The 22,567-nt window shown below is 32.2% G+C and overlaps 4 protein-coding genes across 12 annotated transcripts; 2 read left to right on the top strand and 2 right to left on the bottom strand.

The window, feature by feature from the left end:
- Window positions 1–95: 95 nt before the first annotated feature.
- On the top strand, window positions 96–5,636 carry RpIII128 (RNA polymerase III subunit RpIII128). Its single transcript, XM_076414474.1, has 17 exons — window positions 96–250; window positions 308–462; window positions 513–689; window positions 751–1,039; window positions 1,095–1,409; window positions 1,472–1,723; window positions 1,782–1,982; window positions 2,040–2,202; window positions 2,253–2,507; window positions 2,618–2,818; window positions 2,878–3,071; window positions 3,127–3,324; window positions 3,385–3,625; window positions 4,594–4,737; window positions 4,794–4,995; window positions 5,062–5,175; window positions 5,235–5,636. The coding sequence occupies exons 1-17, from the start codon at window positions 182–184 to the stop codon at window positions 5,452–5,454; spliced, it is 3,390 nt and encodes a 1,129-aa protein (XP_076270589.1). The 5' UTR covers window positions 96–181; the 3' UTR covers window positions 5,455–5,636.
- On the bottom strand, window positions 5,498–15,676 carry RhoGAPp190 (Rho GTPase-activating protein 190). Its single transcript, XM_076414473.1, has 2 exons — window positions 15,348–15,676; window positions 5,498–13,736 (listed from the first exon to the last, which is right to left on the bottom strand). The coding sequence occupies exon 2, from the start codon at window positions 13,703–13,705 to the stop codon at window positions 8,780–8,782; it is 4,926 nt and encodes a 1,641-aa protein (XP_076270588.1). The 5' UTR covers window positions 13,706–13,736; window positions 15,348–15,676; the 3' UTR covers window positions 5,498–8,779.
- Window positions 15,677–16,322: 646 nt separating this feature from the next.
- On the bottom strand, window positions 16,323–19,544 carry LOC143202743 (E3 ubiquitin-protein ligase Godzilla). Of its 9 annotated transcripts, none has more exons than XR_013007224.1 (10): window positions 19,415–19,518; window positions 19,072–19,305; window positions 18,875–18,941; window positions 18,583–18,754; window positions 18,276–18,528; window positions 18,045–18,219; window positions 17,794–17,975; window positions 17,607–17,742; window positions 17,261–17,529; window positions 16,641–17,206 (listed from the first exon to the last, which is right to left on the bottom strand). XR_013007224.1 is itself a non-coding variant. In XM_076414482.1 (10 exons), the coding sequence occupies exons 2-9, from the start codon at window positions 19,147–19,149 to the stop codon at window positions 17,411–17,413; spliced, it is 1,182 nt and encodes a 393-aa protein (XP_076270597.1). In that variant the 5' UTR covers window positions 19,150–19,305; window positions 19,415–19,518; the 3' UTR covers window positions 16,641–17,206; window positions 17,403–17,410. The 9 variants fall into 9 exon arrangements, 6 of the variants coding, with proteins under 6 accessions (XP_076270598.1, XP_076270597.1, XP_076270600.1 ...); XM_076414482.1 differs by having other exon boundaries at window positions 17,403–17,529; XM_076414485.1 differs by having other exon boundaries at window positions 17,403–17,523; window positions 19,415–19,517.
- A 183-nt stretch (window positions 19,545–19,727) lies between these two features.
- Window positions 19,728–22,167, top strand: Uxs (UDP-xylose synthase). The gene is made up of 7 exons (XM_076414478.1): window positions 19,728–19,886; window positions 19,944–20,176; window positions 20,228–20,513; window positions 20,568–20,681; window positions 21,070–21,257; window positions 21,474–21,606; window positions 21,665–22,167. Exons 1-7 carry the CDS (start codon window positions 19,829–19,831, stop codon window positions 21,904–21,906), a joined length of 1,254 nt encoding a protein of 417 aa, XP_076270593.1. The 5' UTR covers window positions 19,728–19,828; the 3' UTR covers window positions 21,907–22,167.
- Window positions 22,168–22,567: the final 400 nt, after the last annotated feature.

Here is a 22,567-nt window from a genome sequence, read left to right as displayed (position 1 = left end):
CATGTAGCAACATAACTACAGATTTAAGTTTATGTATTAATAGCTTAGGAGGAAGAAAAGAAGATACTAATGGTTTTATACAGAGCTAACTTCATTATAATGAGATAACCTCTAAGTTTGTATAAAAAAGATTAGTTTGTCCTATGGTTTGTTATTGAGTATTTGTTTTAAACATATTACCATGGATAATATAAATAAAGAATTGTTTGGCGACCCAAAGTTGTATAGAAAACCTGTAAAAGAAATAGAGGTAAATTATCAATACACTTTTTAACGTTTTAATAAATGTATTTTCAAATAATTTTAGGAAAAATGGAAACTTGTTCCGGCCTTTCTAAAAATTAAGGGTTTAGTTAGACAACATATTGATTCTTTTAATTATTTTATTAATGTGGAAATTAAGAAAATAGTTGAAGCTAACAATAAAGTTACATGTGATGCAGATCCACTTTTCTACATAAAGTAATACTTAAAATATTTAATTTGAGCTCTTTATTAACAGAACTTTTTAGATATACAAATGTACATGTTGGAACACCAGATGTAGATGAAGGTTTCAATATCAGTAAACCAACAACACCCCATGAGTGTAGACTAAGAGATATGACTTATTCAGCTCCAATATCAGTAGATATTGAATACACAAGAGGTGGACAAAGAGTCGCCAGGACTGGCTTATTAATAGGAAGGTAATATCATAAATATATATAAAATAGCATGTATAATTTTATCTTGCAATATATTTTTCAGAATGCCTATTATGTTAAAGTCATCTAACTGTGTTTTGAGTAACAAATCCGAATATGAATTAGCTAAAATGAATGAATGTCCCCTTGATCCAGGAGGATACTTTGTTGTTAAAGGCCAAGAAAAGGTTATTCTTATTCAAGAGCAATTGTCCAAAAACAGAATGTTAGTAGAAGAGGGTAAATGGGGTGTACAATGTCAAGTAACTAGTTTAACACACGACAAGAAGTCTAGGACTGTTGTTTTTATTAAAGGGAATAAATATTATATGGGACACAATACATTTACTGATGTAAGTTTATAATTTTATTTTATTGTTAAAACATATAAAATAATAATTCTTTTAGCCAATACCAGTATCGATTGTATTTAAAGCTATGGATGTTTTAAGTGACAAAGAGATATGTGAGCTAATAGGTATACCAGATATTCATAAATTAACACCAACATTAGAGGAATGTCATAAGCTGAAAATTTATACGCAAGAAGCTGCTTTAAAGTATTTAGGTAGCAAGATTGTAGCTAAGAGATATGTCACTTCAGCATCAAAAATAAAAACTCCAACAGATGAAGCTAGAGATCTTTTGGCAACTACAGTCTTAGCTCATGTCCCTGTAGAAGAGTATGATTTTAGATTAAAAGCTGTTTATTTAGGTCTAATGGTAACAATATTACAGTAACTATCTAAATCGCTGTTTAACTATTTTAATATATATTGTTATAGGTTAAAAGGGTAATACAGGGACAAATAGATAAGAAATTTCTTGATGATCGTGACTATTATGGTAACAAAAGAATGGAACTAGCAGGATCTTTGATTTCCCTAATGTTTGAAGATGCTTTTAAAAGATTCAATTTTGATCTTAAATCGATTGCAGAAAAAACAATACCGAAAATAAGGGCAACACAGTTTGATGTAGTGAAATATATGAGATCAGAACTTATAACCAATTGTTTAGTTTTTGCTATTTCCACTGTTAGTACATGGTCTATCTACTAGTTATATTCAAATTTAAATCTGAATTTGATTTCAGGGAAACTGGACAATTAAAAGATTTCGTATGGAAAGATTAGGTGTAACTCAGGTTTTGTCAAGGTTGAGTTACATTTCAGCTTTGGGAATGATGACACGTGTTAACTCTCAGTTCGAGTCAACTCGAAAAGTTTCTGGGCCGCGTTCCTTACAACCCAGTCAGTGGGGTATGTTGTGTCCTAGTGACACCCCAGAAGGAGAGGTGTGTATTAATTAATTTCGTAAATTATATGGATTAATAGTTATTTCTCTATTTTAGTCGTGTGGATTGGTTAAAAATTTAGCGCTTATGACTCATGTCACAACTGATATAGACGAATACCCATTAATACGTTTGGCGAAGAATTGTGGAGTAGAAGATATTGGAATGGTAGCTAGTATAGCAATTCATTCTCCAGCGGCATTCATTGTTTGCCTAAATGGTACTTCATAGAATTAATATAAGTATGGTAGTAAAAATGCTTTATTTTAGGTAATATCCTGGGAGTTACCACAAATTATAAGAAGCTTATAAACGTTTTTCGGTTGATGCGTCGGAAGGGTAAAATATCAAATTATGTCTCAATTTATCCGAGTTTTTTACATAAGTGTGTTTACATAAGTTCTGATGGAGGTCGACTATGTAGACCATACATAATTGTAGAGAATGGGCAACCACTTGTAACCCAACAGCACATTGTAGATTTAGAGAATGGCATTAGAAGTTTTGAGGATTTCCTACACGATGGTAAATTTTAATTTTTAGCTTTTGGTACTTACTAGATTTCACGCCTTCACCATTTCCTGATACAGTATAATTATTTTTCACAATTTAAACAATCCTGTTACTCATTTTAGGTTTAATAGAATTTCTTGATGTAAATGAGGAAAATGACAGTTATATAGCTTGTTATGAAAAGGACATCACTCAACAAACTACCCATTTAGAAATAGCAACGTTTACACTTTTAGGGGTTTGTGCAGGTCTTGTACCATATCCACATCATAATCAAAGCCCTAGAAATACCTACCAGTGTGCTATGGGGAAACAAGCTATGGGTAATTTTTAACACTAAATGTACACTGGCATTTATATCTAATTTTTCATGTTTTATTAGGAACTATTGGATATAATCAAAGAAACCGAATGGACACCTTACTGTATAATTTAGTATATCCTCAAATTCCTATGTGTAAATCTAAATCAATAGAACTGACTAATTTTGATAAACTACCTGCTGGTCAAAATGCTACTATTGCAGTCATGAGTTACAGTGGTTATGATATTGAAGATGCACTTATTTTAAATAAGGCAAGCAATATTATTATTCTATATACGCCGATAATTAAATACGTATTGCTTTCAGGCTTCAATCGATAGAGGCTTTGGCAGATGTTTGGTTTATAGAAACTCAAAATGTATCATGAAAAGGTATCCTAATCAAACCTTTGATAGAATCCAAGGACCTATGATGGATACTCAAACCAATCAGGCTATGTGGAAGCACAGCTGTTTAGATAATGATGGAATTGCTAGCCCCGGTGAACAAGTGCAGAATAGACAAGTATGATGATTATATTATCTCAGAATTAAAATGATTCAACATGTATAATTTATGAAATAGGTTCTGGTTAATAAATCTGTTCCAACTGTGTCAGCAGTACCGGGTACACCATCCAGTACTACTGTTGAGTATAAAGAAACTCCTTTAGGTTACCGCAATATTGAGCCCAGTTATATAGAGAAGGTTCTAATAAGTACCAACGAAGAAGATACAACCTTGATTAAAATTCTTTTAAGACAAACTCGACGGCCTGAAATTGGTGACAAATTTAGTTCAAGACATGGACAAAAAGGAGTTATAGGTATGATAATTACAATTAACAGGTTATACGCAAGTTGCTTTTTCTTCTAATAAGGAAACTTCATGCTATAGTGATTTTTTATTGATATAGTGACAAATTTAAAATTTTTCCACGTCATTTTATACGTTGAATGGTGAAAAATTCTAGTGCTCACGAGATCTTGGGCTATATATTTTATTACTCAATATAATTTCCATGAACCTTAGGATACTTAATCATCTAGTTTTATGAATTCATACATTCTATTTTTCTGTTACATGGAGTATAAGGAATCAAAAACTAGTAAACGTTGACTTAAATTGTTCAGCGGGAGTAAATTTACAAGATTTTTACAACGGGTTTTTGAACTGTATTTTCATGATTAATTTTTTGTTTGTATAAACCAGGCCTTTTTACCTTGAGCTCATCCAAATCAGATAATTTAAATCTAATAATCTCTTAAAAGTAAACTAGAAACAAAATTCCTTTTGCACCATAAAAGACTAACATAGTTGATATACCTAGTTCATGTTCACGCCATTCTTCAGGCTCTTTTTTATTTTGATTGATACCCAAATTCATCTACAGCAAGAAAACTATTTGTGCGCCATTTTATCTTTTTTCAAAGCCCCCAAGTAGCATTCGGATGTATTTTTATTGAATTTTTAGCGAATGCTTACACGGTTTCTAGTACACTTTTTGGAAATCGTTTCCAATAATCGCTTTTAAGTACAACTACATTAAAATTCAACCATTTGGCTCTCTACTGTTTTAATGGAACGCCAAGAGACAATCTTTGATAAATTTGTTTTAATCCTACATCATATATGAATGAGCTGACAGATCTACGTGAAAGTTTTATGTGTTCCTAAAAATTTTCTTTTTTGGGTTGAAATAAGACGACGAATCAAATACAATTTCTTATGGAATAACAAAATTCATTAACACAAGAGGCGGAAATAATTTTAGACTTTTTTGTTAATTTTTAGGTCTAATAGTAGAACAGGAAGATATGCCTTTCAATGAATATGGTATATGTCCTGATATTATCATGAATCCCCACGGATATCCATCACGTATGACAGTAGGAAAATTGTTGGAACTGCTTTCTGGCAAAGCAGGAACTGTAGAAGGTAAAATGTTAATTGTTGTTGTTCTTGTAATTCTGAAATAGCCTTCCCTCTTATAGGTAAATTTCATTATGGAACGGCTTTTGGTGGGTCAAAAGTGGAAGACGTTGGTAATGAACTAATCAAACACGGCTATAATTATCAGGGGAAAGACTTCTTTTATTCCGGGATTACCGGTGAACCTTTAGAAGCTTATATTTATTCAGGTCCAGTGTATTATCAAAAATTGAAACATATGGTTCAGGATAAGATTCATGCGAGGTGAGAAATATGCTAATGCGGTTGACTAAACACCGAACAATTATCATGTATGTGATTTCGTTACAGAGCCAGGGGACCAAGAGCTGTGTTAACCAGGCAACCAACAGAAGGTAGGAGCAGAGATGGTGGTTTGCGCTTAGGCGAAATGGAAAGAGATTGCTTAATAGGCTATGGAGCAAGGTATAGAGAAGTTGTGTAATTTCTATATTTTAATTTTAATGTATTAATCTTTGTTTCAGTATGATGTTGGTTGAAAGACTTATGGTTTCAAGTGATCAATGTGAAGTTGACGTGTGCAACCAGTGTGGTAGATTAGGATATTGCGGTTGGTGTAACAGCTGTAAGAGCTCTGGCCAAGTTTCTACAGTCACTATGCCATATGCTTGCAAACTTTTGCTTACTGAACTTCAGGCCATGAACATTACAGCTCGTTTATCACTCAGCAATTATTGCAAATAACTATTCACGATATTGTTAAGTTTGAAAATAATATAGAACCGCCAATTTTTTAAATATTTATTTATTAAAACAAAAATACAAATTTTATAAATGAAAAATTTTACAAAATAAATCCAACAACATTGAAAATTACATTAAGCTTGTATCGATTATAATGAATAAATACAAAGCATAAATAAACATTTCATTTGTTTACATATATACACACTAACATTAAGATGTGAACCTTAACTTTTAAGAGATCTAAGGTATATCGACATATGGTACACATTGAAAAACCTTTTTTTTTTCATTTAGAGCCTAAAGTCACATTTATATTCCAAATTCTAAAGCTGTTAATTCTCTTTTTTAAAAAATTACATTTATTTCTTTAAATAAATGCCTACTTTTACATATTCACTCTCGAGTTTCAAAACGCTTAATTTTCTTTTTAGTTTTCGTTAAATTACAATATAATGACGTAGATTCAAATTGCACATAAATTACAGAAATGTTCGCCTAATAAACATATAGTTTTTTTAGAACTCTTACAGACTATCATTGACCTTATTACTGAAAAATATACTATGACTTTTTCTGCCATAAAATTGTATCAATGTTCGAAGGGATTTTTTCTTAAATATCACAAAACTAGTATCTTAATAGATTTTACAGTAATCGGATCAATATAAAGAACATAGAACACCGTTTTGTTTAATAACGTTACATTTTAGCAAAAAGCTCTAAGCAAAGTACATATACATAAAAATAAAAAACCGTCCGCTCAAAAAGCTAAAATGTAATTAAAAACAGAATTTTTTCTCGTAATAGCCCGATAAAGAAAAGTAAAACAAAAAGCAAATTATTTACTTTTACTTTCGTCTCTAAATTTGAACGTAGAGACAAGCAAAAATTGTTGATACCGAAATACTGGATTATTTAATTCTTGAGAAAGAAGCAAAAAATACACAGATACCCAAAAGAAAAAATATTCAGTAAAGTTCTCAGAACATTATAAAGTAAAAACAGTTAAGTTAATTTAAAAGTTTGGACAAAAAATATAGTTTTAAAATATTAAGAAGCATATGGTGGAGGGAGATTAGGAAAAAACATAAATTTTTAGAAAAATATGATCACAGCTAGCGATAATTCTAATTCGAGAGTTTTAAAATAAGTTCTGATTAATTTTCTACAAGGGGGAAAACTATTTACAATTAGAAAAACACTTTTTGTTATATCTGGAAAACAGAACATATTAAACAGTATATTTGCATATTTTGGGATTTATCGTACGAAGATGAGAGTACCGCTCCCAGCAGAGTTTCTAAACGTTAAAGAGCATCTACCAATTTATAAATATTTAAGAAGCTAACACCTCCTCATTAGAATTATGAATAAATGTATAATGGATATATAAATTTGTTGGCAATTACATCAAAATTTTTGCCGCCGTATTGTTTAAAAATGCTCCTTATTTGATTTTGTAGGCTTTTTAATTAAATAAATACAAAAAGTACGACAAACGCAACAAGTCAAAAGTATTCTACAAAGTTGATATTATGGTAGAAAGCACGTTTACGCTCTTTAACGCTCTAATAAAATTAAGTAAAAATCTTAAAATATCATTACACTGTCACAAAAGGGAGGTCACTAAGGGTTTTCCCCCTTAGATATTTTTGCGTATAATTTTCTCCACCGAAATTAAATAAATAATGCATATAAAACAAAAAAAAATACAAACATTAAAATGATAAATATACATTTAGTTAAAAATTGACACTTTAAAAGAATAAATAAAAAATGGAAATGTAAACAATGAGAGACTACTTTATAGCAATATTGTTAAACTTAAAAAGTTGTAAATTATCAAAATATACAATAAATATTCCAAAAAATCTGATTCATATTGCAAAATCTCAAAGACTGCAGACTAGAGATTGCTTGGCACACCAAGTAATTTTAAATGCGACTCAGTCTTTAAAAATCTTTTAAGATTTTTTTAATTATTTTTTTATACGCTACAAAAATATTCCTTATTTGAGAAGAAAGGGAAATAAATATTTAATGATCAATTTAATAGATATAAACATAATGTCAAATTTCGCATTTTAGAGTCGCAAAGAAAACTTTTTTCAATACGATATTAAACCGTATTGCTAGCTTTTTGTATCAATACAAATTACAACCATAACTTTTTGTTTAGGCCCTAACCTATGCGATAATCTAGTTGGCGAAATGTTTGTTTTTGGGATGATGTAAAGGGTAGTTTCCTATTTTAGGCCAGGTTCTGAGAAAAATATCTACGGAACAGTAAATCATTTGTATAGATTGGTGTGAATATTTGAATATTTGTCATATGGATATAATGACGTAATAATATTGCGACAATTGGTTTGTTGTTTCGCAGATTGTATATATCGAAGGTTCCAATACAATACATTGAATGATAGATATAAGTGAAAGTAAATCCGAAATAGCAACCCAACATAAATTGATTTTATCACATTTATTGTCTCATATATAAGTTGTTTTAAAAAATATTTAAAGCTTCGTGAATAAGCTAATACATCAACTTACTAGAAAACATCCCATCGTACAATTACACCTAAATACCTTAAAAACGTTAAAGCTTTGGGTACTTTTTGTAATATGGAACCACATACATATATGGCTTATTTTCCATAGTATTTTCTTGGAATTACATAAAATGTGACACTGAAGAATACAAAAAATGGACTTGGCGATGATTTTTGGCATCGCTTTCCTCGTTGATATTTTGAAAAAAAGACAACATCCACGTCTATACGCTACAAGTTTGTTTTCATTCAATAAATACACAACCCATTAGTAATGTCTACTTTTAACTTGTCAGAAGTCAACACTATGTACAGGGACAGGCTCAAAATCACTCTGTATTATCACATAACATTTCTGTCTAAAATATTATCATTTACTGGACGTACCACATTCAAGCATTACATGTTATTTTAAGCCAATCACAAATCGGCGATTTCACAATTATAAACTCACTGTTAATTCACGATGCCCACTACTTCTTTTCAGTTTCATAATATTGACTTCGACAGTTAGTCGATTAGAATATGACTGAAAATGCACAGACTGCATCATAAGATCGTTAATCATCGCTAAGGACACCGAAGCCTCTAAAAACATGTTAACAAAAAGGTCGAACGACCTCAACGGAGCCTTGACTGTGCAAGTTGTGCGTCTTTTAGAATCGTTTTGTGTCATTTATATGGATACATTCTCATACTCTCTCGTAAAAAAACTTACTTCTATAACATCATCTTCGACGGTTCCCGATCTCCTTGTTCCAACGCCTTGTTTACACCATAACGAAAGCCTCTTTTCCGCAAAATAGGAACGGATATTGATCGATCATGGTTTGGACAATGTCCTCCAAGTATGGACGCATCTGTTCGAAGCGTCCCATATCGCTGAACTCGATCGGCAATAACGTGGGCCACCAGCAAATAGCCATGTTTTTAGAATCCATACTGTTCAACTTTGAGTTTTCGGTAATCTTGACGAAATGCTGGAACATAAACTTGAGAATGGCAAAATTGATGGGCGGCAGTTTATCGAGCATTTGTCTGAGTGCCAACAGTCGGCAGCTGCGATCGGCTTTGACTTCGATGTTACCAGTTGTCGTCACCATGGGTTTCATACGCGTTCCCGCTATTTCCTCCATTTCGGACATGACATTTTCGTCAAACAGTGGCGGTAAGCGTTTAGAAACGAAATCTTTCAATGCGGTTGCCACGGCGTTGACTGGTATATCTAACTCCTGAATTTCTACATTCGCATCTTCCTCGAACTTATGGAATAGCAGATCAACATGCGCCCTGTTGCCAGGCACGCGATAAATACCTTCAGAATCTAAACCCTCGGCTTCGATAAATCTTACACATTTCTCCATAAAGATGGGAATATAGTTCTTATCGGACTGGATATAGTCTGTCAACTTGGATGGTACGCCTGTTGGCAGTACGGCCGCTTTCTGTTTAGTTTTCTGTTGTCGCTTTCTATCCTTCTCTTCCGCTACTTTCCTCAATTTCTCCTCCTTCAGTCTCCTCTTCTCCAGCTTAGAATCGTCCTTGGCCTTCTGCTTTTCTCGCTTGCGCATTAGCTTTTCGATATCACTCTCTTTCGTCTTCGGAAATACGCTAAACATCGGAGAATTGTTATCTCGTGGCGAGGAGACGTCTAAACTGGATTCATCTTCATGCATTATAACATAGGAATTCTGTCCAGTATATAGATCCAGAGAGTTTAACTGTATATTAAAGTTATGAGCGTTGGGTAGATCTGGCATTCGTTTTTTCAGGCTCTGGCTTCGTCGCTGGGCGAACGTCAACGGCACGCTACTGACGACGTTTGGTGGCAGTTCCTCACTGACTTCCGACGATTCCGAATTTGATTCTGTCGCAACATTCGCTTTTTCGTCGCCTTCTACCGACGGTGAATGAACCGACGGCATATTGAAGGGTCCAAGTTGAGGAACTCTGGGTGGTTGAACGGGAATAGCAGTGCGTTTCTTCCTTTGTCTTTTATGGGTACCGCCTTTCCTATTTACCTTAAAGTAAACATCGCTGGCTCTCTGTCTTCGTTCTAAACTGGACCATTCACTATCAGAATCCGAATAACTAGGCTGTCCCTTTTCGCGGCGCTGCCTTAATTTTGATTTGCCGCTAATAGCGTCTTGGACCATTGTGTACATGTATTCCGATTCGGAAGGATACATAAGCACGTCCTTAACCTGAGCATACTCAGAACCCAAATCAACTGTTTCTGGAGTGGCCAGGGGGGCGCTGCCAAAGTTGCTGTCGTTCATATTCATCCGAGCTATGGCCTCTGTTACCGCCGTATAATTTTTCATGTTTAGCTTGCCGGGCTGTTTAAGGGTTTGCGAAATTCCCTTGGAACGCGATTTAGAGACCGGGATATGTCGTCGACCGGTGGTAAACGCGTGCTGCTGATAATTATTCCAGGCGCTTCCCGGTATCGACATGGGAGGGTCTCCGTAGTTAACGTCGTCTAAGCTGGTCTGCGATGTCATCATAGATTTCTTTGAGTACCTCGATCCGATGTTATCTGGTGGTGCAGGTTCGGGCGGTGTCGCGGGAGGCGGATATATCTGCAACCCAGAGTGATTATAGCGTTTTTTACCCATGGACCCTTCGCTGCCGTACATGTAAATGCTGGAGAATCTATCGCTGTGATCACTAGAACTTAATTTGTCATCCGGTCCGCTCAAATCGAAATTTTCACTTTCGCTGCCCTCATTTCCCAATTTTAGATAGTAACTTTCATTTCTTGGAGGCGGTAGAGGATGCCCGTGTCTTCCAATCGATCTGGACCTCTCTAAAGTTCCTTCCCCGCTATCTAATCCAGACGGTTCCTCCATATGGAATGCTTGTTCGATTTCCGGTTTCTTCTCCCACACTTCCTTGAAGAATGGCGTGAAAAATGCAGTTTTCGGTTGCATCGCTGCTGATGAGGTCATAAAATGAGCACCCAACCGGTCAGCTGTTGAATTACCTTCGGTTATCAACATCTGACTTAAGTCATCGTTAAAAAAGGCGGTGGCGCTACCGGAATCGGTCACCGCTAAAATTTGTATTGGCAAGTTTGGAATGTTCATAGAAAATGCATTAAGTGTGGCAAGAGATGCTTTTCTTTTTGTGGAATAAACTAATATAAAGCCGTGGACCAATTCGTCCCGGAAAGCATTTGCTCCGTGGAATGAAGAAATAATTACCTCTACTTTTCTTTTAGAATCGCCCAAAAACGTTTCCAGTATTACACCATGAGGTGAAGATAGAAAACAAAACTGATGATTTAGAAGTGGAGATAAAACATTTTCAACCGAATATGGATCTCCACAAAACATACACATGATTACACGGATATCTGGTTCCACGCATTCAATCACCGACTGGTTGATATTTAGAAATCCCGACCTATGGTGAATGCTTTGAACTAGCTGATGTAGGGCATCAGAAACGAGTTGTTCCTCCGATACTTGATCTAAGGACACTTCCATAAAAGGACATTGTAAAGAATCAGCTAAATTCTGTCCATCTTCCTTTAGTCTTAAGATTTCTTTTTCGTCTGACGAACTATCCTGCAGATATAAAAGGACTATCGGTAATCCCTGAAATGGTAGCTTGTCGTCCTGTTCCAAATTCGATAGTAACTTTTTTTCTAAACTCTCTCGGATGTACTCAAAAGATTCGGCATTCGAATAAACACAAAAACTTCCATGAGGTATAAAATCGGATGTTCGAAATGAATTATGGGGCAAGCTCACGTCGCCACTAATGATCCTATAATCTAAACTATAAAATTGGCAGTCTATTTCATACTCATCATCGTCACATTGAGCCCTAATCTTAGCCGCTAAATTATCTGCTAAATTATTTAAACCCAATATAAGCAAGTTTAATTGGTTATTTTCAGAACTCATCAACCACTGGTTGCTATGATTCCAAGACGACGGTCTATGTGCCTTTGTGGCTAGAATTCGCTCGATCAACGAATCCATACAGTTAGGAAAAGCAGGGCAGTGTTCCCTGATCGGATAATGTATAAAACCAAGATGCTGAAAGAGTGTGAGTTTTCTGTCTTGATCTAAGCGATCTAAAATTTTATATCTGAAATCTTCTTGAAGAGTATCTGTTATTTCTTTAATATCATCCTGAGTAATTGTTCCTGTTGGCGCTATGCTTTTGAAATGATAAAAAAGATCGGCATGTTCCAGCAGAAGCTCTTGAAAGTTATGTTTGGCGTTCTCGATCAGTTCTTGTTGATGTGCATCGTAAATTTGCTGACAATCATGTTCAGACAGAGCCTCGAAACATTCCCTGCCCATGAATAATACTCTGACCTCGCTCAGATGTTTTCCTGGTGTTACATAGCCTGTGTCCTCTAACAATTGCTTGAACTGTTTCTTATATTCAAGACGTTTCTGTTCTTGTTGTAGCACATTAACGTGATTTTTAAACACGGTTTCTGCTTCGCTTGTATCCAGAACATCAAAAGGTATTCGTGTTTCATCACTATCAGATCCAACACATTCCGTCCAAGGCATGTCCTCCGGTCGTTCAAAGAAGTACTGAGAAAAATTTGGGTGGTTTTTAATATATTGTTGAATTGATACCCAGTCTGTATCCTGTAGGGTATTGAAACCAGGTATCAGATCGTGCAAAACATCCGGAAGCATCTCCATGTATCTGGCAACCTGTTTAGCCATTTGTTCATCTTTAAGCTTTTTGATATGCCTCTTGAACAGTCTTTGGGTTCCGTCTAGACCGAACAATTGCACGAAATGTATCCACTCCTTGTGACTGTTAAGCTTCTTTTGAGTTTGCGACCAAAGCGCATGACAGTCCGTTACATGGATTCTTATGAGTCTCATAAAGGCATCACTAGCTGCATCCATGATTTCCTTTCTGGCCAAGGCTGCCTCACTGTAAGAAGGTATTTTAAGACGGAGCTTTGTTTTATCGATGATTTGGGCGAGAAGCAGAAATCCCAAGTCGATGTTGACGTTTTCATGCGATGAACTCTCCACTAATGGGATATTGCCTTTATATTCGCTTCTCTGGACCAGTTTGTGAGCTTCCCTTACAAAACTATCGTTCGATTCATCATTTTTTGTTGTTACCATAACAACAGGTTTTTTCGTCTTAAGTATATTGTTTAGAATAGCGGCACAAAAATCCACCTGTTTTTCGATGCTCCGGCTTGGCACAACACTCACATCAAACACACATACGAAACCATCTATGCTTAATCTGCCATCTGGCAAGACCTTTTGTTCATACTCCTTCTCTATACCTAATTGGTTCTTACAAATATACATAAGTTTCTCTGCGGACGAAATTTTTGTGGCGGTACATCGTTTCACGTAGGGTTCCATTTTGCCACCTTTAAAAGGTTGGAATGACGCATCATCTATAAACTCTGTCTGCTCTATCAAACTAAACTGATAGTCTATACCGTCATCTATAGATTTCAGTACCTCACCCCAATATAAGAAATGATCATTGTTAACAACTCTACCGCTAAAATCGGTCTGGCTAAGTACCGAAATGTGGTCAATGTTGTAATCCTCCGCGTGCGGCCTGATGAAGCGATTACAAAGGCAGGATTTTCCGATTCCAGCATGACCCTTGTCCTTTTCTACACCAGACAGTCCTACCACTGCCACGTTGATAGTTCTGATTGATTCCCCTTTTCGAGCCATTATTTCTGTTTTAGAGTACTTCAATGTTTACCTAAAATTAAAAAAAAGGAATATAGTAATTTGCCGTTTTTCGTTAAAGCTGGACTATTAAGTACTTTAATATATTATTTTAATAGTGTTTAAATGCCATTGTAGTTAAAAAGAAACAAAAGCAAAACTGTAAATATGTAATTATAATAAAATAATATATAACTGAATATATAAACAAATATAGATTAATTTTGAACAACCTTGAATCTACTACATTAATCCTAAAATGTCCATTAATTTACTAGAGAATTTTCTTAAGAATTTTAATAATGATATGGATTAAATTTATAATAAAAAATATTACACCACAGTAATTAATTTAAACTGTTTTAAAAAATATTAAAATGTCTGTCTAAACTATTTTATGAAGATATTTTTGTTTTTGGTGATATTTTTATGATATTATGGATTGCTTGACATTTTTTGCTCTTATACATGAATATTTATCATTTTGTCAGATATATATTTCAAGATGAATATAACCGGCTCATATTAATGGTTTGCTATTTCATATGCTATTTGTCTGTAACTGAATTGCTATTAAGCTGGTTGTCATTGTTACACATACTCAATCTTACAGTTAAAGTAGATATGACAATATGTATGATCCAGAAAGGTATTTTATTAATTTATCAAATATAAATGAGAACATTCTATTTGTATGATGAAGACAAATCTATATAATCTAAAAATATATATGTAGTAAACAATGCACTTTGAATTGGGTGAATATGTAAAGTTAAAATACTAAAACAACGAACTACTTGTTAGAAGCACCATTAACATTGTCACCTAATGACTCAACACATTCAGCAAACTACAATACGATCGTCTCAAAATAATACTGCAAGTGATTCACCATCAGACATTTCATTAATTGCTGTGTATAAGCATCATAAACAAAATTAGAATCGGCAAAAATAAATTAATAAAAACAATGATCTAGTATTCATTTGCTAATATTGTATATTTGTAACAACCCAGAAATATTTCTTAACAGCTAATTTATTTTGTATGAGGCAGAAATAATGTACATATTTCAATAAACAAAACAAAATGCAAGTTATTGTTAAAGATACATTATTACTGCATTAGGAAATCGTATAATTCTTTCACAATCTCTTTTTTTTAAGTAAAAATTAGTTATTTAAATATTTCTACAAAAAGAAGCATACATATGAAACAAATAATTTGGCCATTTAATGCAGATGACAAGACTGTAATAATTAAAGTATCAAATATAGAATGTAAATATGGTATATTGATTTAAGATTTTAAAATAAAGTGAAGCTAATAACACAGACGTTATATATTTTATTTTTAGTTAGATGTAAGTTATAAAAGCGTAATAAAATATTGTAGGCCACATAATATTAAATCATACTTAAGTAATAATTTATGACCTCCTACAAAGAAAGGAAGCTCGGATAATTTTAAGAGCATTTAAATTAAAGGATAATAGGCATAACAGCCAAACACGTATTAACACGATGTTTAAACAGGAATTTGGTATTACAAACTGTACATACTAATAAGAAACGTTAAGTGTCAAAACCTCTTTCAGCTGACGATATTTTTCAATTTTATTGATATATAACAGAAAATTACTTACCCATTGAATAAATGGTACTTTGTACAAAGGAAATAAGGCAAATTTTATGAGTTTTTTGTCTACTAATCTTCATACTAGATACAAATCCCTTGTTTTGAACGCTCGCAGCATTTTTCACACGAGACACTACACAAAAAAGGCGTACGCCATAAAACACAATTAAAACTGGCTATCGAACTAACTCACGAGTTCTTGCGAATAAATGGATAACAATCTCCGTGTCAATATAGCGAAAACTCGACCACCCACCGCCTTTTTTCAGTAAGAAGCCATTATGAAATTTTACCTTCCTACAAGTTCACTGGACAGTACCTAGGGATTTTTCACCTGAAGGATTTTGGGGGGATTAGCTTTGACAGAATAAAATTCATATTCGTTTCAAAAATGACCAATGATAAAGAATATTTTTCCACTGTGAAGTGAAAGGAGATAAATAAGGAAAGACGTGTAACAGAGTGAAATAGAATTACTCTAGGCTATACGTGTGAAGGAACACTAACTCTAACACCGATCCTGCCGAAAATGTCCGAATTCACTCGAATTAAAATTGAAATTGGCCATCTGTAGCCCCGAATGTTTAATTTATTTACTTTCTTGTTTTTCTTATTTTTATTTTAAGAATAGCTCAATTTCGTTGACATTAATGTTTATCCAAGTGGAAAATAATTCCAATCGTCTTGAGCCAATTCTGGTCAACATTTATCTTGTATCTTATCAATATTTAACATAACGATTACATATGAATAAGTAATAAAAAATAATATATGTAATAATTTTTGTTTGCCTTATTTCATAACTGCATATTTCTATTTTGCGTTACATCAAATATTTAGCTATTAGTAAAGGTAAACCTGTTGGCATACTATATTCAATCAGTTTCTAACTGCCAACATAAGATCAATTTCAATATTTAATGAATAATATTGTCACGTTATGTTGTTATGAGTGCTTGTTGAAACAAAAACAAATAAGACATTTCTTAAAAACAATTTATTGCAACATTCAAGGTTTAAGATCTACCATTTGGATGACACTGATGTCCATAAGAGCTTTTCTCCATTATCCGCAGAAAAAAACGCAATTGAGTCAAGTATAAACCCACCTGCTCGACAGTTCTCGACACGTTTTAAAGAAGTAGGTAATGAAAATATTGGTGTGTTACAATCAGGAAAAAGTATCTGTAAGTGAGATTGAAGATAAAACGCCGACTCTTAAGTTGCTTTCATATGAGACTACACTAGAATTTCTAAACTTGACCAAAGATACACTACAGCATTAGGTACAATTAAAAACAAATATAAATAATAAGTAAAAGATATAATAGTATTATTATACATGATATATTTATCTAAATATTAACAATAATAGCCTAGGCTTATATTAACAAAAAAATATAGTAGGTATTTTTTTACCGGAATAAAGAAAAGAAACCTTAATGTAAACAGATTATTATATTAAAGTTATTGAAGTCCAATAATATATATTTTCTTTAATATATCACATTTAAAAGTGAGGCACATTTAGTCCATACCATCAGTTTCAACTGAATTAAAGTTGTTTATTTTTTATTCAAGATATTAAGGTCAAATGTGGAAGATCAGAGGAATAAATTACCTTTCTTAAAATATCCCTTTTTAAAGCAATATAAAGCAAACCTTATGGCAAATAACTGATTAGATAATTTATCTTAATTATTGTTTTTTGCTAATCGCAGTCAAAATGTAAAACACAAAAATAATAATTTTATTAGATATCTTTGTTCTTAATCATGAACACCTACTCGAGAAATATATATACAAATAATTTTAGTTGCTTGGCACGAAGCATGCCTATGCACTGCGCTGATTTGGAATCATCGCCTAAAACATATTCCAATATTAGAAAAATGAAGTCAGTGGTATAGAATTGAGTACAGTGAATTATTAAATATGAGCCTAGCACCTTTTACTACAGTACCCTCAGATCAAAATTAGTGTTGGCTCATTGAGAAAATAAATTCTATGCTTAAAGAGAGTCTGCGTATATTTTTGACTAGAGTATTACTTGTGGACTAACCAACTTTCTTAAGCGTAAATATCATTATCGCTTGTTTGGCTGTGGGCGTCGGCTTGGTGCACATGAACCTCCAAGTCATATATAGGATACACAAATGATGATGAGCTTGTACTAGAATCAACTGTACCTAGAAAAAATATACATCAAGTTCTTGTAATGCAAAGTACAGCAACCTCAACTAGGAAAAAGAGAAATACAATTTACCTGAAGAAACAGTGCTTGATAGACTAACCCTATCCCCATTGATACTGTGATGATCTGAAGCTGTTACAAAACATCCTGCACTAGATTGTTGAGAGGCTGATCTAGCAGCTCTTTGTATTGGATTTTCATTTTGTACCTAATAACATAAGAATTATATACATATGGCACAAGTATACTTCTTTTATACCTCAAAAGTTCCTCCTTGTGTTCCCCTAACTCCAGGTCTAATTAAAGGGGTTGTATCATCACTATCACTATCACTATCTGAATCCAAAGGTTCTTCCTTACTGGCAAAAACTTTCCTTTTGCAGATTGGACAAACCCTTTTATTCTTTGTTAACCATGGATCGATACATTTTGTATGGTAAACTAAAAAAAAAATGCCATATGATTGTAACAAAAGACAGACACAAATAGAAAGACAAAAGCAAGACTCACCATGGCTGCAAGGTAAAACTCTTAATTTTTCACCTTCAATGTAATCATCTAAACAGATTGCACATGTTTCATATCTATCACCTCTTTGAAATTTACAGGTTGGTATTTTATTAAGTTGTGATGTTGGTAACCTATACTTCATTTGTCGCCTCCTGTCTTTAACATATTTTACAACCTAATTAAAATAATAATACTGAATCGTGAACCTATAAGAACATAAATATATCTTACCATAAAAACAATCATTACTAAAAAACAAATCCCAACAACTATGGCAAATGGAATTAGTAAGTGAGTTGTGATATTAAAAGGGCTCTGTGCAGTAATTATTATGAAATAATCTCGTGTAGCATATCTTCCTCCCAACATTCTTCCCGAATATTCACCAACAAATACTGAAGGAATATTAATACCAGAAGAGTTGGCTGCTGACATAGACACTGTATCATTAGATCCAACATTATACACAATTACACCATCATATCTACAAATTAAAAATAAAATTATTTTTTATTATTATGTTCCATATCATTCATACCCTTTTAACTGTGCCACACGAACTTTCTTTTCAAATGTGCAATTTTGATCTCCATATCTAGGCACTAATAAAATCCAATTTTTAAAAGCATTAATAAAACTTGGAGGTGGATTTAATGAAGACTGATTACAGGCAAAAGAACCATTTGCATTTACCAAGAGACCCCGAAAAGCTAAAAATTTCATTGATATAAATTTATGTTTACCATTAGTTAACAACATCAAAAACACATAATGCATACCTATATAAAAACAATTTGATACAAAATAAATACTATGTAACTCATACTTACTTCCATTAATATTTGGACCAAATTTAGCAGGTTCATCAATAAACTCCTCATAATAAAATGCAGAATTCTATAAAACAATAAAAAAAATACAACACAGCCACTTAATGTTTATAGCTAACAAAATACCAATGTTTTATAATTAGTATTATGAGAATTATCTAATACTATATTAGCTTTTTATCCAAATATATACTTACATATTTTATAGCATAAATATCAGCTTTAGTTGACTGAAGAAATATTATGAACAATAAAGTGATTATTTGTAGATACATTTTAAGTGATTTTTTAATGTACTTTTAATTACATCATAAATATCCAAAACTGTATAACTAGACTTAAGACAAATAGCCGTTGAAGTAATATTTACATATCATCTAGTTAACTGATTCAACATGAGAATGAAATTTATTAGTCACAATTAATTTTTCCTGCAAAATAAGTGTCAAATGGATTGGGATTATTTTGCCAACTGCGTCTTAATTTAATTTTTTTTAATATTGTTGTTTTCACAATGCCGTTCAAATTAACACAACACACCTTTAAATTTTTAACGCAATTAATACAAAAGTTTCGAATATAATCCTAGAGCCTTTTTTTAGACAAAAACAAATGGACTTGTCTTGAGGTCTATCTGTCATATTACATTGACAGATCAATCATTAGAACTATTTATCATTAAACTATCAATCATTGGAACCAATAAAAATGTTTTAAAAATATATTAATTTTACCATCATATATAACCAATTATATATACTGTTACATAAATTATTGCATAAATATTTACAATTATATTTATAATCAATTACAAATTATTTATTAATCTGTAGTAACCATATTTCAATATTAGAAATTTCTATAACTGAATGTGGTTATAATCATATTTATTTTATTAATCTTCTCTTGATAAAAATGTAAATTTTATTTTATTTATTTTTAAGATGTGGTACAATGAATCAAGTTACTTTAAAATATAAATATATTCTCTTGACTGTATTGGCAATTGTAGGTATGTTTTATTTTATTTTACTTAGTACTTTTTCTATACCAATATATGTTATTATAGTATTGTTTACTATTATCATAAGACAAGTTATTCAAGGAAATACTGATGAGACAACAGAATCTAAAGATAACTGGAAATATCCTGAAGATTTGCATCATGCAAATTATTTATTAAATGAAGCTTATAAGAAAATTGAAGCCCTCGAACAAAAAATTATTTCTTTGGAAGGAAGAGTGCCAAAAACATATCCAGATGTGAATTTTTTAAACTACTTAAAAAGAAAAAGGATCTTAGTATGTTGATGAAATTAAAATTTGACCCTTTTAAAAATATTTTCAATTTAGATTACTGGTGGTGCAGGCTTTGTTGGATCACATTTAGTTGATCAATTAATGTTAGGGGGACATGAGGTAATTGTAGTTGACAACTTTTTCACTGGTAGGAAAAGGAATGTAGAACATTGGATAGGCCATGAAAATTTTGAGTTAATACACCATGACATTGTTAATCCTTTGTTTATTGAAGTTGATGAGATATATCACTTAGCTAGTCCTGCAAGTCCACCACACTATATGCATAATCCAGTAAAAACTATAAAAACAAATACTTTGGGTACAACAAATATATTAGGTAATATGTTGGCTGGTAGTATAATTGTATTCTTAATTTAAAAAATTATCTTAGGACTAGCTAGAAGGTTGAATGCTAAAATTTTAATAGCTAGTACATCAGAAGTATATGGTGATCCAGATATTCATCCACAGCCAGAAACATATTGGGGACATGTTAATCCAATAGGTAAATTAAATAAGTTCACACAATATTATTAATTAATAATAAACACAATATTATTATTAATTTTAAGTTTATTAATTATGAAGAACTGATTATCATATTCATAGACATTTCTTAATTATTTCAATACTTAATGAGAACAAATCCCAATAATGTTAAATATAGTAATAGTACAATAATATTAAAGTTTACTTCATAATGAGATTAGATCTTAATTTTTAAGTATATTAATTCTCATAAGGTGTCTGTTATCTGATATATAAAATCTATTTATATTTGTACTTATTTTCTTGATGATTTCAAGGCTTTATCAATTTTGCACAGACAAAACTAGTTAAACATATTTGAAATTACTGATAATATTTAATAGAGTATTTATTTATAATTTTAGGACCCAGAGCATGTTATGATGAAGGAAAAAGGGTTTCTGAAACCCTAACCTATGCTTATGCTAAGCAGGAAAATATGCAAGTGCGTGTAGCTAGGATTTTTAACACTTACGGCCCCAGAATGCACATGAATGATGGGCGTGTCGTTTCTAATTTCATTTTGCAAGCTTTACAGAATGATGTTATTACGGTAAGAAAACTAAAGTAAATGTGGTGTGAAAAGAATTTGATTTCTGTTAGAGTTGGTTCGGAACAAAATTTAATTATGTATATATTCTACTTTAAGTTTTATAGATGTTTATCCCATCATATACTAATTTATATTTATCACTGGTATTTATTAGAACTGGTATATAATATCTAATAACAAATACCATTACAATGTTATTTTTATTTTGATTCCTAGGTATATGGGTCTGGAGAACAAACCCGTTCATTTCAGTATGTTTCTGATTTAGTTGAAGGGATGATAGCATTAATGAATTCCAATTATTCACAACCAGTTAATTTGGGAAATCCTGTAGAACATACAATAAATGGTAAGCAATTTTCTATATTTTCGTGATCGGTTTTTATATCATAAATTGGTTTTTATAGAATTCGCATCAATAATAAAGAACCTCGTGGGTGGCCATAGTAAGATAGTTCACGTTAGCGAAGTTGAAGACGATCCTCAACGACGACGGCCTGACATCACAAGGGCAAAAACATATTTAAACTGGGAGCCGACCGTAGATTTAAACACAGGCCTTCAGAAGACTGTCGAATATTTTCGACAAGAGCTGAAACGATTCAAGTATTCGCATAGGAACAAATTCAAGATTAAAAAGCCTAGCTAGGGAATAGACAATTATAGATTTATTGTTACGACTTTGCTAACATTAGGGTCTGTTCTTGTCTATGCACGTATTGTCAATTCATAAACAGTTTTTGCAAAAAGCAATTAGCCTTGGATCGTTGTGAAAGACCCTAGTCATAATTGTGATTATTTTTCTGTTGTTTTTTTTTTGTGTAAGTACTTGTAAAGGATTGAAGTAAACACTATAATAATTTGTACTATAAGTATTTACAAAATATGTTGAAATATAGCTATATTCTTATCAGTGAGTTTAATATATATATATATATATATATATATATATATATATATATATATATATATATATATATATATATATATATATATATATATACTTATGTCATCAGGTATCAAGTTCCCAGTGTCTTTAAATACATTTTTTACATTGAAGACATATTAGCAGTATTTCTTTTCCATTTGAATTTCAGTATTTTTGTTCTTAAAAACAACTAGAGAAAAATGTCAATAATCATTTACAGAATGATCTTGAAAATACTTTTTTTTCGGGTTCCAGTCAATGATTCTAAATCAAAAAAATCGAGGTTATCCAAATAAATCTATTAATTCTATCAATTAACAAATAGCAATACATAAAAACAGCAATAATAAATGTAATTTGTAATGTGAACAAGCTACCTAAA

Source organism: Rhynchophorus ferrugineus, unplaced genomic scaffold (genome assembly GCF_030347505.1).
Source record: "Rhynchophorus ferrugineus isolate W39M unplaced genomic scaffold, kcgeb_rfMv2 rfM9, whole genome shotgun sequence".
Taxonomy (NCBI): domain Eukaryota; kingdom Metazoa; phylum Arthropoda; class Insecta; order Coleoptera; family Curculionidae; genus Rhynchophorus; species Rhynchophorus ferrugineus.
This window is presented reverse-complemented; position numbering and strand designations above follow the sequence as displayed.

Excerpts from the sequence above, each read along its gene's own strand:
- RpIII128 (XM_076414474.1), top strand. The coding sequence starts at position 182 with ATGGATAATATAAATAAAGAATTGTTTGGCGACCCAAAGTTGTATAGA. Across the intron at positions 2,819-2,877 it reads TATGGGGAAACAAGCTATGG|GAACTATTGGATATAATCAA; the intron begins GTAATTTTTAAC and ends ATGTTTTATTAG. Across the intron at positions 3,325-3,384 it reads AACAAGTGCAGAATAGACAA|GTTCTGGTTAATAAATCTGT; the intron begins GTATGATGATTA and ends TTTATGAAATAG.
- RhoGAPp190 (XM_076414473.1), bottom strand. The coding sequence starts at position 13,705 with ATGGCTCGAAAAGGGGAATCAATCAGAACTATCAACGTGGCAGTGGTA.
- LOC143202743 (XM_076414483.1), bottom strand. The coding sequence starts at position 19,149 with ATGTATCTACAAATAATCACTTTATTGTTCATAATATTTCTTCAGTCA. Across the intron at positions 18,755-18,874 it reads TGGTCCAAATATTAATGGAA|CTTTTCGGGGTCTCTTGGTA; the intron begins GTAAGTATGAGT and ends TGAAATTTTTAG. Across the intron at positions 17,530-17,606 it reads ATCAAGCACTGTTTCTTCAG|GTACAGTTGATTCTAGTACA; the intron begins GTAAATTGTATT and ends TATTTTTTCTAG.
- Uxs (XM_076414478.1), top strand. The coding sequence starts at position 19,829 with ATGAATCAAGTTACTTTAAAATATAAATATATTCTCTTGACTGTATTG. Across the intron at positions 20,682-21,069 it reads GGGACATGTTAATCCAATAG|GACCCAGAGCATGTTATGAT; the intron begins GTAAATTAAATA and ends TTATAATTTTAG. Across the intron at positions 21,607-21,664 it reads TGTAGAACATACAATAAATG|AATTCGCATCAATAATAAAG; the intron begins GTAAGCAATTTT and ends TGGTTTTTATAG.